The sequence below is a fragment of the Clinocottus analis genome, unplaced genomic scaffold (assembly GCF_023055335.1).
Source record: "Clinocottus analis isolate CAN_PGR_092001 unplaced genomic scaffold, fCliAna1.0.p SCAF_13, whole genome shotgun sequence".
In the NCBI taxonomy this organism is placed as follows: domain Eukaryota; kingdom Metazoa; phylum Chordata; class Actinopteri; order Perciformes; family Cottidae; genus Clinocottus; species Clinocottus analis.
In genome coordinates, this window is record NW_027175854.1 from 7,071,854 (window position 1) to 7,089,427 (window position 17,574).

At 40.4% G+C, this 17,574-nt stretch overlaps 3 protein-coding genes across 5 annotated transcripts; 1 reads left to right on the forward strand and 2 right to left on the reverse strand.

Annotated features, from left to right (window-relative positions):
- The first annotated feature begins 57 nt into the window (after positions 1-57).
- Positions 58-5,815, forward strand: hdhd2 (haloacid dehalogenase-like hydrolase domain containing 2). 2 transcript variants are annotated; one of them, XM_068574017.1, is made up of 9 exons: positions 58-130; positions 1,750-1,859; positions 2,026-2,128; positions 2,217-2,322; positions 2,852-2,936; positions 3,245-3,410; positions 3,618-3,668; positions 4,066-4,129; positions 4,385-5,815. In XM_068574017.1, exons 2-9 carry the CDS (start codon positions 1,759-1,761, stop codon positions 4,486-4,488), a joined length of 780 nt encoding a protein of 259 aa, XP_068430118.1. In that variant the 5' UTR covers positions 58-130; positions 1,750-1,758; the 3' UTR covers positions 4,489-5,815. The 2 variants fall into 2 exon arrangements, with proteins under 2 accessions (XP_068430118.1, XP_068430117.1); XM_068574016.1 differs by lacking the exon at positions 58-130 and adding an exon at positions 1,053-1,615.
- On the reverse strand, positions 4,889-12,433 carry katnal2 (katanin p60 subunit A-like 2). Of its 2 annotated transcripts, XR_011077363.1 has the most exons (17): positions 12,275-12,433; positions 11,547-11,617; positions 10,908-11,074; positions 10,722-10,758; positions 10,353-10,455; positions 10,172-10,270; positions 9,746-9,784; positions 9,512-9,589; positions 8,955-9,053; positions 8,075-8,138; positions 7,783-7,901; positions 7,545-7,636; positions 6,968-7,078; positions 6,440-6,602; positions 6,192-6,294; positions 5,859-6,061; positions 4,889-5,075 (listed from the first exon to the last, which is right to left on the reverse strand). XR_011077363.1 is itself a non-coding variant. In XM_068574015.1 (16 exons), the coding sequence occupies exons 1-16, from the start codon at positions 12,323-12,325 to the stop codon at positions 5,922-5,924; spliced, it is 1,536 nt and encodes a 511-aa protein (XP_068430116.1). In that variant the 5' UTR covers positions 12,326-12,433; the 3' UTR covers positions 5,818-5,921. The 2 variants fall into 2 exon arrangements, 1 of the variants encoding a protein (XP_068430116.1); XM_068574015.1 differs by lacking the exon at positions 4,889-5,075 and having other exon boundaries at positions 5,818-6,061.
- Positions 12,434-15,779: 3,346 nt separating this feature from the next.
- Positions 15,780-17,530, reverse strand: sigmar1 (sigma non-opioid intracellular receptor 1). The gene is made up of 5 exons (XM_068573344.1): positions 17,277-17,530; positions 17,072-17,123; positions 16,577-16,725; positions 16,284-16,376; positions 15,780-16,128 (listed from the first exon to the last, which is right to left on the reverse strand). The coding sequence occupies exons 1-5, from the start codon at positions 17,419-17,421 to the stop codon at positions 15,899-15,901; spliced, it is 669 nt and encodes a 222-aa protein (XP_068429445.1). The 5' UTR covers positions 17,422-17,530; the 3' UTR covers positions 15,780-15,898.
- Positions 17,531-17,574: the final 44 nt, after the last annotated feature.

A 17,574-nucleotide genomic window follows, 5' to 3' on the forward strand; every position in this document is an offset into this window, starting at 1 on the left:
TAGATGCAGGAATAGAGACAGAAGCCGCTGCAGAGCAGCAGCGAGCTCCAAAGAAACCTCCGGGTGTGACACGCTTTACACCAGCGAAGAAGAAAACGTCAACAGGAAGTAGGAGCTGCAGTCGCTAAAGGTTAGCTGTGTAGTTTGCTGACTTTCCAAAACATCGTAAACTCCATTCACTTATTGTGCCTTTTGTGCAACCAAAAACTGCGACGTGTTGCTCAGTATGCGGGCATGAAAACGTGCCCGTCCCCAGCTAAATGAGTGACACTTTAGCTTTGACTAAATGTGCATTTACCAAGGATGTCGACAAGGAAGACTGTTTGTCTAGTATGGTCCAGCAGCTGATTGTCTCAACGTCACGTAGCTAGGAGCACAGTTTGACACGTGTTTGCTATGGTCATCTTTTCTGTAACTAGTTTGAGGAGCTGAGCCGACACACGAGCACAAAACAAAAGAGCTGTATACAAAAACTAGACAATTCCGCAAGATAGCGTGGCTGTTACTGCTGGTAGTATTAATATTAATAATAATACATTTTATTTTTTATAGTTATTTAAAAGGTTGTACTCAACTTTACAAGGGAAAGACAACTAATAGAAGCAACAACAAAACAAGAAAGATGACAGTAGTACCAGCAGTATGTGTGTGTGTGTGTGTGTGTATATATATATATATATATATATATATATATATATATATATATATATATATATATATATATAATGTTGAAGAGACTATGAGACTATACATATAAAATCATTTCAATTATATGGAAATTACCAAATTATTCACTAGAGTAAATAATATGCAGTAAAAAGTAAAAAAGAATATCTGCAACAATGGTTATTTGAATGTAATTTGAATTTAACTTAATTTGACCACTTGAGGCCTTCATTCAACGTTTTTTAAAAGGCTGTGTCGACTACTTCGGTGTTACTGTTGAGAGCAACGTGTGCGTGCATGCGTGTGTGCATGCATGCATATGTGTGTGAGTTTCTGAGTGTGTGTGTGTGTGTGTGTGTGTGTGTGTGTGTGTGTGTGTGTGTGTGTGTTTAAGCTGTTCCGGTTGGGTAATAAGAGCATTAATTGTACCCTTGCATTGATAACTACATGACAGAAATCCAAGCATGTCTAAATAATGGGGGATCACACAGTGCAATAGTAGTAAAACACAATCCTAAAATCTGTCGTCGGGGCAGGAAGCCGTCAATTCTGGGGACAAACTGGTCAATAATCCTCTCATTTTGGCCAATATAGGTTTGAACAACGCAGTAATCTGACTTAGTCTGCCTCTACCTATGTGAATTATGATTATTAATGTATGAGCTCTAAAATAATACATTATTATGAAAGAATAAGCCTTTTTAAACTGAGTAAAGCTCCATTTACAGTGGACCTTGGTCATATTTAGCAGTTCAGACAATCCTGATCGGGGGCTGCACTCCAAGCAGCTCTCATCGTGTGTTGGCGGCGACAGGTTTTCACGTTCATTCAAAGGAAATGAAAGTAAAATTACACTAACCAAATGACAGGGAGGATTATTATTATTCATATTTTCATAGGAGTGGGTTTAAATAAAGAGTGCAGCACTATCTGGAAAAAGCTGCGGATCGTAAGTGTACATTTGTTTTTAAGAGTGTCAGAAGGAATCGGGGTCCGGAGCATGACGCATCACAACCGACAGCATCTCTACAATCTCCAAACCATTTTCTGAAACCTCTAATCAGTTCACCATGACCTCTGCAGATCGCCAACATGGCAGGCAGACGGGCTTTAAAGGCTGTGCTCATCGACCTGAGTGGAACTCTCCATGTAGAAGACACAGCGGTGCCTGGGGCGCAGGACGCCCTCAAGAGGTAGGAAACAGCTCCCAAACCGGAGGGGAAACCAAGGATCTAGAGGCCGCATGAAAAAAAAACAATCTTCTAGGAAGGTTGCATGAGTAAATTTTGTTATTACAGATCAGTCTAACATGTGCTTTCAATCGCAAGATGTTTGCTTTTGCATTTTCGTTGCTGTCAGGTTGCGGCAGGCGTCAGTAGCAGTGAAGTTTGTGACCAACACGACAAAGGAAAGTAAGAGGAACTTACTGGATCGACTACACCGTCTGAACTTTGACCTCAAGGTAAAGCGTCCAAAGCCGTGTTAACTGCGACGTTAAAGAAATTGACACGAGGTGATTCGTGGAGTGATGCGTCTGCTCCTGACTCCAGGAAACAGAGATCTTCACCTCGCTGAGTGCGGCGAGGAGTTTATTAGAGGAGAAGCAACACAGGCCGCTGCTGCTGGTGGAGGACAGCGCACTGGAAGACTTCACTGGTGTGTGTGTGTGTGTGTGTGTGTGTGTGTGTGTGTGTGTGTGTGTGTGTGTGTGTGTGTGTGTGTGTGTGTGTGTGTGTGTGTGTGTGTGTGTGTGTGTGTGTGTGTGTGTGTGTGTGTGGGGGAGTGGGAGGGAGAACATGTGTGTTCAGTTGGAGGTTTTCCTTTTAGATTATGTTTTCTTCCAATTCCAGAATTTTGCTGCCAATATGGTTCATCATTATAGTTACTCTTCATATTGCTGCTGTCAAGCGAAAACCTTTTAATTTTCTCTTTATCTTATTTATCTTGACCACCTTTCTGAAGAGGGCTTGTTAATGTTACTTGAACCCAAACGGTGAATATGTTCTACCTGTAGCACAGCCAACAGTGGTCCACTGCTGTTGGAGCTGACCTTGACCTCCTGACCTCTCCCGTCCTCAACCCTCTCTACCAAGAGGGTTGAATGTAGTAAATCACTTACTAAATTAATCGAGATTATTACTGATTTACTAAATTCTACTGTATATGTGTTCATATACTTTTCCAGGTATTGAAACCTCAGAGCCAAACGCCGTCGTGGTCGGACTCGCTCCAGATCACTTCAACTACCAAACACTCAACAAGGCTTTCAGGTGGTCAACTTATTCAAAAAAGACACGCTTCAGTGAACCGCGTATTTGAGTTCCAGTTATTGAGAGCTTTGCTGGCAGGTTACTTCCGGTCTAGTTTTTCTCCCCGCCATGAAAAAATAAAAAATAAAAAATCTTTCCTTTTCAATTTCTCTTACTGTGCTTTACTTCCTCAGATTGCATCAATTGCATTGTCACTGATAGAACCAAAGCTAGTAACTGAAAATGCCATCTAGACTTTGTAGTTATTTCCTGCTTATCATTCGTATCAGTACATTGAACCTTGCTAATCATGTGTTATTTCTCCCCAGAATGATTCTGGATGGCGCTCCCCTCATTGCCATCCATAAGGCTCGGTACTACAAACAGAAGGATGGTTTGGCCCTTGGTCCCGGGCCCTTTGTGACAGGACTCGAGTACGCCACAGACTGTAAAGCTACTGTGGTGGGGAAGCCGGAAAAAGCTTTTTTCACTCAGGTTAGAAACTAATATTTTCACTCAAGTTCCAAAGAAAAAGATTTTTTTTATCTTTTTATATATTTTTTTGCATTCATCCTAAATTATTTATGTACTAAAATGTTTTTTCAGGTATTGTCTAAATTGATTTCATGGTTATGAAAACAGTATTTAACTATTATTGAGGCCTCTCTTCTCATTTTCGTTTGTGTTCTTGCCTCCTGACAGGCTCTGTCTGATTTGGGATGTAGCCCCAATGAAGCTGTCATGATAGGCGATGTAAGTATAGTGTCAATTTTGATTAATTAACAGCAAATTAATTAGTACATTTTGATTTACATTTAGTGCAGATACTTGTATAGGCTGGAGTGGCACTTTTATATACACAAGAGCACGTAGAGTGTGGGCTGGAGGGAATTAAACTTGAGTGAATTTATTTAGAAATATCACATCATTTTTTAAACATACCTCCATTTCGTACTATTTGATGAAAGTATGAATGTGCCTTTAAAAAAAAAGATCTTTCTTTTTGTCTGACGTCAAATAAAATAAAACTTGCTGAGGTTTCTGTTGTAAACGTATAACAATATCCACAGTAGCCTGTAAACACGAGTGAAGTAACATGCACACTTTATAAAACATTGGTTCATGGTGGTTGCTGATTTTTTTACCACAGGATGCCAGAGATGATGTGGGCGGGGCTCAGAACGCAGGCATGTTGGGAATTCTGGTCAGAACCGGTAAGACAAAAACATCCTGGATTGAGCGACTGACCCATGGAGTTTATCAGTAAGAGTAATATCTAGAGCGAGAAACACAATGTGTTTCCTTAAGACAGACACACACACCTAATTTAACAAATATAAACATCTACAATACGTTTTACTTCATGTTCAGGTCTGTTATTGTTGCTTCATTGATTTATCAAACTTTATTAACCTTGTATTATTATTATTGTTTAGTTTTATTGATGACATTCCACTTCTTCCCATCAGGTAAATACAGAGATGGAGATGAGAATAAAATCAACCCTGCTCCCCACCTGACATGTGACAGTTTCCCAGAAGCTGTTGACCACATCCTGAAGAACATGCTATGAGCTAGAAGGAACGACAGAGTGTCACACTCTCCTTTTCATGTCCAGAGTGTTAAAGTAAAGCATTGAATTACCAACCATCCAACAATAACATGTATTGTCATTATGTCATGATGTATGAATATATGTTTACCAGAACAAGTCAAGAAAGAAATGTCATAGTACCGTATGTTATAACAAATGTGTATATGTCAATACAAATACATAAAATTGATAACATCCATCTTAAAGAATGTTACAGTATGTCATTAAAGATCTCATAGTATATTCTGCCTGAAACGAAGACGTCAAAACTATCATAACAAATATTATACATATGTGTATACATTTATATGTATGTACAGATGTATCTTTGTACTTGTATGTTGTCTGAATGATCAATATGCAAACATTGCAAATAACTTTTTAAGACCCTTATTTCCACCTCATGTATGTCTCCGCAGACTCCTTTATTATGATTATCAATGTTTTTGTTGGTGGTATTCCGACTTCTGTTCTGTTGTTAGGTAAATTCAGAAAATGACATAATAAAATCAACTTCCTGACATGTGACGGTTCCCAAGAAGCTGTTGAAACACATCCGGAAGAACCTGCAATGAGCGAAAAGTAAAATAACGCTACGTTTCATTTCTTTTATAGTCTCTCAATCACTCCAGCCGCCAGTTATTATTTTTATATAACAACGTTTTTTAATTATTCCCCTCATTTTAGACATTCTTAATTATTCCCCTGAACCTGATTAAAAAATTATAACCAGTAATAACCAGTAGTAGTCCGTAATCCTGTGTCTCGATTGAAAAGAAACATTAATATGAAAATGTCTATTTGGGTGCGGGACTACTTTCAAGTCCAGAATGATAACGAGTTCATATAAAGCAAACATTGTCATATCATTAATAAATACATGTTTAAATAGCAAATTGAGTCAGCTGTTAGTGTTTATTACTTCATTGTGTATATGATCATTGTACAGAAACGAGATTGAGAACGACTGCATAGTCAATACACAGATTGCATACTAATTAGTAGCACTGGCTCCTAACTGCAGTTTACAGGTTGTAGTTTTGTTTTTGGTATTTTACTTTAGTCTTTTTTTTTTTCTTTCACCCATGACAAATTCAAGTTAATTCTCCAAATTCTTCCTAATTCAAGGCAAAATATTTCGAGGATTGGGACAAGTTTTACTCAACTGATGTCAAATATTCCACCAGAAGTTATCATGAAACATATCAAGTTCATTCAATTATGTGAAACTTTTCTTTATGTCATGTATGTAAGCTTAAACTAAGTTTTTTAGGAAAGCCCTAATAAAGAGCACAATCTTACCCTCTGTCCCACTAACAACACTTGGTTTATTTGTACAGAAAACAAACCTTTCTCCGTCACTTTTGCGGTAGTGTCAGTATTCAAGTTGTTTCTCAAAAAGTGTGTGCGTGTCAGACCGACTGGTACTCTCTCTCCCAGGCGGCGTATCTGTCCATCAGGTTCCTGGCTGAGGGTTTGGTGTGCGTGATGACTTCCAGGAAGTCGACTGTTGTCACAGTTTCCAGTTGAATGGCAGGCAAGTCGGTGTCTCCTGTAAAGGATAATCTAAGTCAAGCTACGGTGTAAGGGACTCATGGATCATGGACGCTGTTGGGGTCAATCTTGTTGTGTGTGTGTGTGTGTGTGTGTGTGTGTGTGTGTGTGTTTGTGTGTTGTCTTACCGTCCTTATGGGACTCCAGAGCATCAAAGATCTTGCGTACTGGTCTCATTGCGGCCTCCTTGCACACCAGTCTTATATCAGAACCAGAGTAACCTTCCATCTCCTGCAACACACACACACACACACACACACACACACACACACACACACACACACACACACACACAGGCAGGCACGCACGCACACACACAAAATGATTTAAACACTCGACACGTAAACTTTTCTCAAGGATTCTTCTTGTAACACACCTTCGCCAGAGTTTTGTAGTCCAGCTCAGTTCGTAGCTCCACCCATCCTGTGGAGCTGAGAGGAGGCAGCCAATGAGAGATCATTGCTTGGCGAGCTGGAGAGGAAGGGAGGCTTACTAAAATCCTCTTCTCTAACCTCCTCAGCATGGCGTGGTCCAGTTCCCTGAGAGAAGAGCAGGAACAGTTAGAGAACTGTAGACGGCAGTTTATTACTAGTTCACGTTTCGTCCAAATAAAATTTTTATTTAACCTGTTTCTTTTTTTAATTTTTTTTTTCATTTAGGTTTACAAAGACTGCAAAATATTCTATCACTTCCGGAAATCATCTCAATCTTACGATAACCGAGTTTAGCAAGAGAAAGATAGAAAGCAAAAGACAAAGTAAGATTGTACGTGTGTGTCTGCCATTATGCATTTGTAGATGATCTGGCAACATAAAACGCATTGAATTGTCACCTCATCGTTATGTACCGCATTGTTATGTACCTCATTGTTATGTATGTATGTGTGTTTATGTTGATGTATTACCAAGGCAGGTTGGAGGCAGCCAGCACAAACACAAGGTCCTCTGATCTCGCCAGTCCGTCCATCTGAACCAGCAGCTCAGTCTTCATCCTGCGACTTCCCTCATGCTCTCCTCTGAAGACACACATCCCTTTATAGTCACCACCACATCGCTTAGTAAATGCTGTTTGTTGTGGCATGAGTCAATTGTAACTATAGAACAGCCCATGACAGTGTTTGTATCGTGTTCTGTCTATTGTTTTCCGTAAGTTAGTAAAGAGCTTCATAATTATGACAAAAGTGATCATTTACATTATTTTTGCTTGGATGATATACATGATGATTTAGAACTATTTTAGTGTATTTTTGACTCTACATTTCTTTGTCTATTTTTATGAACATACAAAAAAGGTAAATAAAATAAAAAGCATTAATGGGTTAACAAAAACTGACCTCTCAAAATTAAATGTTTTAGTCAAGGACAATTTGACAGGAGAAGTATCGTCAGGTGAATGGACACACGTGATTTTTGTATCGAAGGAATGAACTCCCAGCATTCAGAACTGGGAAAAAAACAAACATTTACTGCACTCCATCTCACCCCATGTTGGTTCCTCTCTGACTCATCACTGACTCCAGCTCATCCAGAAAGATGGTGGATGGGGCGTGGTACCGAGCCAGCTCAAACAGAACCTGCAGACACATGGATACACACAATTCTCAAAATCCAAACAAAATGAAAAAGCAAAATACAGGAGTAGATGAATACAAGCTGAAAACCTGTTGTTTTTTCTTACTTGTTGCATTTGACATATTGTGTGCGTTGAAGAATAACCTACCCTGACTAGCTTCTCAGAATCTCCTCTCCACTTGCTGACGATGCTGGAGGCTGAAATGTTGAAGAAGGTCGTCTTGCACTCTGTAGCCACGGCCTTGGCCAACAGCGTCTTACCAGTGCCTGTGTGTATGCGAGAAAGATGGTCAGAACACAAACATGTTGGGAAAAATTACAAATTGTTGGACTTTTGGAGGAAATTATTATTTTCCAAAGATTAAGAGCAAAACAAACAACCATTTTTATCCCTTTCATCAGCAAACCTGATGAAGGTTTTAGAGCACTGGAGGTCTTACCTGGGGGGCCGTAAAGCAGCAAGCCTTTCCACGGAGACAGGATGCCGGTAAACAGCTGGGGGTACTGTAATGAGAGAGGAGTATAATGTGAAAACTACAGCACAGACAAACCCTTTAGAAAAATCACATAATTCGATGTGAAAATATGTTTCAGCTGCAAACATAACCTTCCAGCAAGAAAACATTAATTTCCATTTGCTGCAGACCAATAAGACGCTGAGCTGTGTGCAAAGAAAACTGATTATCTTGATGTATGGCAGAGTCAGTGCTGCAAATACCACATACTACAAATTAGTCTGAATTTAGGTGGCAAACAGAGTCGGAGTCAAATCACCAGACTGACCTTATACTCCAGGGAATGAATAATAATAGAGATAGAAGTTGGGGATTGTGGGAAGGTGGAGGTGCGGTGTTATTCAATAAAACAGTCCAGCAGAACAGAGGACAGACACATCAGTCCTCATCTCCGTCTGTAAATGTCAAGAGGATGCAGACAACCTGATTTGGTGTCATCCATGAGAGAGGGCTCGGTGATGATGATAGAGGCGTGTGTGTGTGTATGTGTGTGTGTTTGTGTGATGTGTTTTATTTGTGTTTGCAATATCCATATGAAGCGGCAAAATTGTATACATGCGTTTGTGTCTATACATTCTACATTCCATTATAGGCATGCGTGTCTGTTCCTGATTTCCCTGCCTATCTATCCATCTGTGTATGTGTGCGTTACCATATTATCCCAGGTATAGATTTAACGTCAGCCTAACAGACTGGCCTGACCCCGCTGCCCTCCCTCTCTTAAAGCCCTTTAAAGGAGATGTATTCAGAATCGAAGACGGGCGATCGCAGCTGAAATACCAGCATGCCCGGGCAGCGGCTGCACCTTAATGGGATAGACGACGGCCTCTTTGACTAATCGCTTCGCGTCCTCCAGGCCGATGATGTCCTCCCACCGCACGTTGGGGCTGTGCAAATAGATGTCCTATGGGGGTGAACACACACACAAACACACAGAGTGAGGGATGCATGGGGAAGACATCAGGTTGAACTACACACACACACACACACATACACACACACACTCGGGGTGCTATTAGGATTGTATAAATGGTTATCTTGTAGAATGTAACATCAGGTAAGAGAAATAAATAGAACCTGGGCCTTCATTAATACAGCACATCTATTCATACACAACAAAGCTCTCAAGTGCCCTCTATTGGACATATATGGTATTACTTAAAGCATATCTTAATCATAAGTATACGCCACAAGTTGAGATAAAATCAGCCTCTCCACTTTTTAAGTAAATGTTTCTGGTTTTTCAGTGTTTACAATATAGCGTGCCTATGTGTGTGTGTGTGTGTGTGTGTGTGTGTGTGTGTGTGTGTGTGTGTGTGTGTGTGTGTGTGTGTGTGTGTGTGCGCGCGCGCGCGACAATACCCTGCTGATGATTGCGGCAAGTTCTCTCATCTCACCGCTCATTCCAGGAAAGCCACTGAGGGGCTTCAACAGCCGTTCCTGCAACAAATCATAAAAGCATTGTTATTTGTTGTGGTGTAGTTCTATTAGTGTTACTAGTGTTTGATTTGGTTGTCATCATGGCTTTTTTAAAAATGTAATTCATGCAATGGCAAGAAAAGTTGATATTTTTTTAAGTTTAACAGACATAACTACCATGTGGTCTGAGTCACTGCCAGCTCCTTTGTCAGTCATCTGGCCCAAAGAAAGGCAAAACAAGATTTTTTACTCACTTAGGCAAACAAAAATATGGTTAAAAACAAACTCAAGTGGTGTGTTCATGTTTATCAGTTTATGTGTATAAAGTTAACAAGAAAAATACATAAATGCAACTGCTAAATTGTGTTGAATTCATTCATAAGAAACTTGGCATTGTCTGCTTTTCTCATTCTTATTCTCATCAGGTGGTTTATTTTTACATTTACACATTTTAAGTTAAAACACACACATTTCTGTAAAATCATCACGGATGACACTTATTTTCATGTGGATATGAATAAAAAATAAAATTTGTCCTCATAAAAAAATAATTATTTCCTTCATCTGTAAAAAAAAAACAAAACAACAAACACTCCCCAGTACCTTTCTGTTTATGGCTCCCTCACCAACTGGTCCATTTCTAATGGAAGAAACGTTGAGACCAAACTCTGACGACTCTGGAGGAACAGAAGAGACATTCTCCTGGAAACCCAGTAACCGGGATGTCAGAATAATCATCTTGTTAGTTTAATATTCAGATTTTGGTTGCTCTGCATAACTGTACATTTGTATGTGAATATGAAGCATTCCTCTTGGCTCCAAGTCCAGGCTGTGGGGTTGGGGACTGGTTGATTTTGGGAAGAGGCTTCCCAACTGAACAGGGAATCCTGCAGGACAAAAGAGACACGTGGAAGACATTTATCAATAGAAGAAGTTGAAATAAACTATACTGGCTCTACCAAGCACACCACACCTTACTCCCCGCAGTAAAATCAGTCGAAAGGGTTCTTCAAAACTACTATTACAACGATGTTTCTGCAGTGTGTTTGCTCATTTAGTTTATATCATTTGCATGTATAGACAGTGAATAAAGTCAAGTATTAAGTCCTGAACTTAATATAAACAGAAATGTCTGACAGATGGATAGACTCACCTCTTTACTCCACCACTTCTCGTGTTTATTTTTTCACCTTAATGTAAAGACGAAACATTCATTGGCTATAATTGATTTAGATGTAATGAACACATCCCAATTAAACATAATTTAATAGCAAATTTAGTGCACTGAGCATGAGACATAAGCTCAGTGTTGCTCAGTGATTTAGTGGAGGCCACGCACTTGGTTCTGCTGTTCTTCTGATAAGTTTGGGATATCTCTCAAACTTGACATAGTGATAACTCTCGTAGTCCATCAGCACCATCTCCAGATCGATGTTGTCACAGACCTCGAACCTTCTCACACGTCCATTAGTCTCCTGGTCCAAGGCCATTGCTGCAGACACGTAGCTGGTGAATGGACACACAAGATCTCACACATATGCACGGGCCTTGGACAGACCAAAAACTAACAATGCAAAAACGAAAAACAAGGTCAACTATGTCTGCTGTCTTGTACTGTGAGCCTGAGGATTTCAATATGATTTAGTTTGAATAGGTTTTGTTGATGAATTGCATACGATATAGCCAATAAAGTCAGACACTTTCTGCACGCACGGGCGCACACACACACACACACACACACACACACACACACACACACACACACACACACACACACACACACACACACACACTTTGTGCTTCTTTTTTTTTTTTACAATGGACCAAGTATAAATTGACATGGTCTTTATATTTCTGTTACAATGAAGACCAACCTAAATGCTAAAAATGTTTAAAAATAACATAAAATAAAAACGGGTGTTTTGACATGCCACTGCACATCAACAACACTTGTTCGAGCACACAACTTAATGCTGACCCTTGACCCAGCAAGTGGTGGTAAATGAGGATGAGGAGACTCTTCCTCCTCGTCTCAGTCCTCAGCTCATCCTGTTGGACGGAGACACAGGACACACTCAGCACTTCAAACTGCACACACAACACACACCTGCTTTTGCACTAATGTTAAGAGCAATACTTAAAATGTTGGTTCACTCAATGTGCAGCACTGTCTGCGTTTTGATTATTTGTGGCATATAACTAGTTAGTAGTCGAAGTCTTTTTCACGGCAAACTCTTTGGACTTACGACAGTAGGAATATGTTCCTTGTTACGTTATGCTTTTACATTCTAGTGCGGATGCTTAGTACACCCGGAAAGCTCATATGCATCAGAATCACAGGGGAGAAAAACGAATCAGTAGAGGGCGACAAATTGCCAAAAATGGCAACCACCTGACTCGGTAACTAGGCAACCTGCAGACGCCGATTTACTGTGGCACTGAACGCGTGCTAACTTAGCTAGCCTAATTAGCTCAAGATCTAACTAGCTTCACGGCTCGGTTCGCGAACTGTGACAGCTGAGCAGTTGTTTGTAACACATTGTGTATAATACATCGACCTGGCCCTGGACCAGAAGCAAAGCTGACGTTAAACTTCCTATTCCAAGTATAATTGCTATTTAATGTTAGCTCAGAGTGAAATCTTGTCAACGGTTTGTCAGTAAAACCTAAGAGAAAAACATTGAATAAAAACGTTATTCCACTCACCGCTTCCCGGACTTGGTGGGCGACTTTTATTGATTGATATGAAAACTCCATAATGGTTCTGAAAGCTTATTGAAAAGGTGTCTGTACTGCAGTTTCATGACCCTCTGTAGTTTTCATGAAGTCTGCTTCTGTTTGTGTATGTGTGGGGGGCGCGTATGTTTGTCCCTCAGGGACTACCGTACACAGAGGTATAACGTCAAAGGTCAAAGGTGACCGCACATGACTGGGCAGTTTTGCATAAGAAGAGAGCAGGTTAGAGCTAAGCAACAAAAAAATATAGAAGAAAGTGGATCATAAACACAAACAGTTTTAAGATAGATGGACATTGCACTTGTGGAGTTTAATAGAAATTTTACTTGCCTGATATGCAAAGCAAAAGTAGCTGTTTTAAAGGAGTATCATTTCAAACGCCATTACTAGACTAAACAGGGAGAAGTCTAAGAGCTTGCAGATCCAGCAGTTGTCTCAATCTTCTTCTTTTTTTTCTTTTTCTTTTTTTTTTTTTACCTCATACAATTTTATTTATTTGGAGGAAAAAAAGTTGTGCGTCAAATAAAAAAAAAATGCATCTACTGATTATTATCACTTAAACACAAATTATAAATTACGATAACACAGCTCAGTGTATTGTACTTTTCTAGCAAATCCCAAAGATTTTTCATGCAATATATTACATAGAGAACTCTAACATTAATAGATGCATGATTTAATGTTGGATCATTTTACTCATAAACTTTGCCATCAGTTGAGTTGATTTCAGCCTATATGGTGAAATGTTGTTCCCTCTGAGATGGTGCAAGTAATTTCTTCTGCATATGTCCACTAGAGAGCAGGGCAGAGCTTTGCTGTGAGTAAATTAAAGCTACATATTAATGAGGGCCCAGTGGTTCAATCGGTTTCCTTTATCTAATATTTCACTCAACAGGACACCTGCTGTAATCAATCAAGCAAGCCGAGTTTGTTCACGCACATGCACAGAATGGCGTTCTGCTCATGTAACTGAATCTTGTATTATTTGCATCCATTTGTAATATTTTCTACTTGCATCACTCACACTCTGTGTAAAGGATATCTATTTGCACAGCTCTAATGTACTATGAGTGGACATCATCGGCCTGGTTGACACCAAGTGATTAGTCAAAGAAGACCGTCATCCATCCCATCAAAAGGTGCAGCCGCTACCCGGGCATGCTGGTATTTCAGCACCGCTCGCCCAGCTTCGATTCTGAATACATCTCCTTTAAAAGGCTTTAAGAGAGGGAGGGCAGCAGGGTCAGGCCAGTCTGTTAGGCTGACGTTAAATCTATACCTCGGATAATATGGTAACGCACACATACACAGATTAATAGAAATACAGCGGCAGGGTGGATGTATAGCATGATGTCACAGGCCACAAGAAGTATGCATGCGTGCTATGACATGTGGAGCGCGTACACAAGCGTATACAAGTGCACACACACACACCCACAAGAAATGCACACGCTTCTATCATCATCACCTCGCCCTCTCTCATGGATATGAGGACAACAAATCAGGTTGTCTGCATCCTCTTGACATTTACAGACGGAGATGAGGACTGATGTGTCCATCCGTCATTCTGCCGGCCTGTCTTATTGAATAACGTCGTATCCCTCCATCTACCAACCCTCTCCAACCTCATCTCTTTTTCTTATCATCTCTCTGGAGTACATAAGGTCAGTTTTGTGGTTTCACACAGCTTGTGTTGACCATCAACAACTACCCCAGATGTTTTTTTTGGTTTGAATCACAAAGGCACCTGTGATTTATCTTGATTTGATGTGTATGATGTGTATGTATTAATAAGTAATAAACCAGGTTTGAATTATTTTTATTCGAAAACATTTATTTCCTCTGGCAGTCAGTTTTTATCAACACCTCACACAGTAAATTGCACATCCGCTCATCAACATTTAAGCTACAGCGAGAAAGGTTTTCGCCACACTGCTACTGCTGCTGCTGTATATAAAATTAAATAACTTGAATTTGGGTAGTTACTCACACTGAAACCCTATATGGCCCTTGATGGCTTCAGGGATCAGTATGAAAATAAGACTGCTTCATCTGAAAATGTGCAAACGCAGAGGCGGTTGATTTGCTTGTCCAGCACAATTTCCAAATGAAGTACATACATATTTCCAAAAGGATTTGATTTTCTGCAATTTCCCCCCAGTATCATACAACAATGTGGAGTTGTAGAAGATGAGACCTGTGGATACCGTTTTCCCTATTGGGCTAGTGCAAAGATCAGACAATGAACAGAGGCTGAGGGCACTAAGGCCAAGTCGCACAATATCATTCAAGTTTGTTAGTTACATATTCAAAAATGTTTCTGCCAAGTTTATGTAAGCCCATAGAACATTGCAATATTTCAGATACCTTTCACAAATTAAATCCATCTAATCAAATGAATGCATGAAACCTATAGTTCCAGTATAACACAGCAGAGGTCTTTATTACAGAGCAGCAGTTGGGGATTGCTCCCATTTTCTAACCCAAATAGGAACTGTGCAAATAGCTCCCAGATATCCCCAAAGAAGTACCCGTTGGTGTTTAATATTGTGTACAATGTGTATTTGAAAAACATGTCCTTGGACTTAATGGAAAATCCTGAATGTTTTGGGAGGAAAGTTGGGTTGTGAGAAGAAAGAAGAGATGTGAAAATGGCAGACTGATGTCAAGCACATACTCCATGAGAGTGTCTATAATCATTAAAACACTGTGAGCTTGCATGAATCTGACTATGACTCATATGGATTGAGCCATAAAATGGGACATTGCACACGCATCATTCATTTTCTCCACCACATCCTGTCAGGATTTCAATATTTTCCAAAAATATATAGTATAAACAGATCGACTATGAATGAAAAAAATGGGAGACAAAGTTCTAGCACGCTTCTTGACTGAGTTTTCTTTTATGTATTCAACTTGATTTACGAATCCAATGCATATATGTGAAATGGGTATATACTAAGATACTACATAGTTTACTTTGGCTTTGCATTACATATGTATTTTTTACTATCTAAATTAGGAATTGCATATTTGTTGTAAAGGTGATTCCTTGGTCCTTTTTCTTTTTAATCACTGCTTAGGCATTTAATAATTTATAATTACTGTAAAAAGTGATTGGCTGCACAAAGGCATGTGTACAAATATTGTAGTATTATTCCCAGAATAAGAATATCAGATTTGGCGAACTGCTCCATTCTTTAAAACACCATTTAAAACCTGACTGACTATGGAAGACGCTGAAGCTCTCAGACGAATGCTTACTGTGTCGACTAAGATGCTGCGTATCGTTGAGGGACTCATTGAGTGGTACAGCCTTTATGGAAGTGGAAAATATCACACTGTTTTTGATGCAGTTTGATGTCACAGACTGAAAGAATCGAGGGGCAAAAACGTCAATGTGTCACTTTACTGATGCTAATTTTGATCGTCTACAATCCCATTTAAAAGTATTTAATGTTGACTGATCTGGCCCAGATTCCCCCCCCCCCCCCCGCGCAGGTGTTAGTGTTCAGGCATAAAATTATGCGATGACTCGGCGAACCTTTGACAGAATTGTTCTTGTGCAGGTGTCCAAGTTTCGATAGTGCCTCAAAAAACTCCAGCCTCTGTAAGAAGTGTACCAGCTTCAAGCAGCATACCCTTGACATAGACTTGTACGGTGTAGAACATTGTGAGGAAGTCCTGGGTGCTGAACAAGGTGTCAGCCAGAGCAAATCCTAGCGTGGACGGGATGAAACCTCTGCCGTACTCCACCATCCATGTCCCGGTGCTCCACTGGACCGACGTGGCCTCGCCTACACTGTGTACGATGGTGTCACCTATGGAGAAAGAGATTCGGGATTAAGGGAAGAGAAATGCACAAATAAAAACATCTACTGCTCTTCAGTTATGTATAGCAGCATTAATTTAAGATGGAAAAAAACAGTAACACAAAAACATAAAAGGCGTGGATTAAGGTGCGTTCTGGCATTACCGGGGTAGTATATTTCACTCTTGGTTGTCCCCTCCTTCCACTGTCTGAAGGTGCCGGATATGATGGTGTCAGATATCTCGGCCCAGTAACGACCTGACCGATATGAGAGCAGAGATGGGAGTCAAACTTCTATTATTTCCTATACTGGTTGAAAACACAGACTGGCGAAACAAACAAAGATCAGTGTACATGACAAGTACCAACAAGTTTTTGAAACTGGACTTAATTGACCATTTGAACTTTTCTCCATTGCATGACAAACAGACAGACTTTCAGTCCTCTTGTTTCCTCACCCGAGTGTCCTCCTGTGTCTACTGCAGTACCAAAGAGCAGCACGTACTCTGTGAGCGAGGCGTGGAGTAGACACATTGAGCCCATCCAACCACCGGCGTTCACAAACACCCACTGCAGGTCCTCATCTGGCAGGATGTGGCCGGGATATCTAGTTTGGATAGACTTTATTTGCCGTTTTTTCTTTTCTTTCAACCCACAACACAACACTTAAAACTCTTATCTACACCAGGGAGGTTACTGGAAAAAGCAGCCAAAGGAAGAGAGATGAGTGATCATTAAACACATCATTCTTAGATGCATTAGATGTAGTCCTACATGGAGGGCAGAGCAGGTAACCAAGTTTTATTGATTTATTTATTAATTATTGAAACATCATGTCACACAGTGTAATGCTAAAATTATGTAAGTTCAGTGACTGAATATGGGTCAATCGCAATTGTGATAACTTCTTCTGCGCTTGAAATGTGTATGACACAGCAGCTCTTAACCCTTACCTCTTCCTGAGCTCCACCACCACTTTGGAGAAGGCCTGTTCATGGTCCTGCCCTGCATAACGACAGTTAACAGTATGGAGGCAGTGAGGAGGACTTCTTGGGGAACTCACAGCCAATGCAGTTATACTTTTAACTGCATTTCAGTGAACACACGATTGGTATTCTGATTTGTGTCATCAAACTCCTCGTCACTCAACTCGCTCACCTGCGTACTGTTTGGCCAATTTGGCGACGTCTTCTTTATTGAAAACGTACTGCTTGGTGGCCATCCAGTGTCGCAGCAGCAGCACGGCCAGGACGGTGAGTGCGGTGAAGAGGAAGAGCTTCAAGCTCGTTCTAACGACAGACATGATTGAAACAAGACGGACAGAGATATGCAGCAGCAGGGTTTGCCTACACGTGTATACAGAGATGGACAGGTTGCTCCAGACACGCCATCTGGGGACGACAAGGAGCGAGGCAGTCCAAACCCACTTCTTTCTGGTCACGTGGACGTGAGAGGT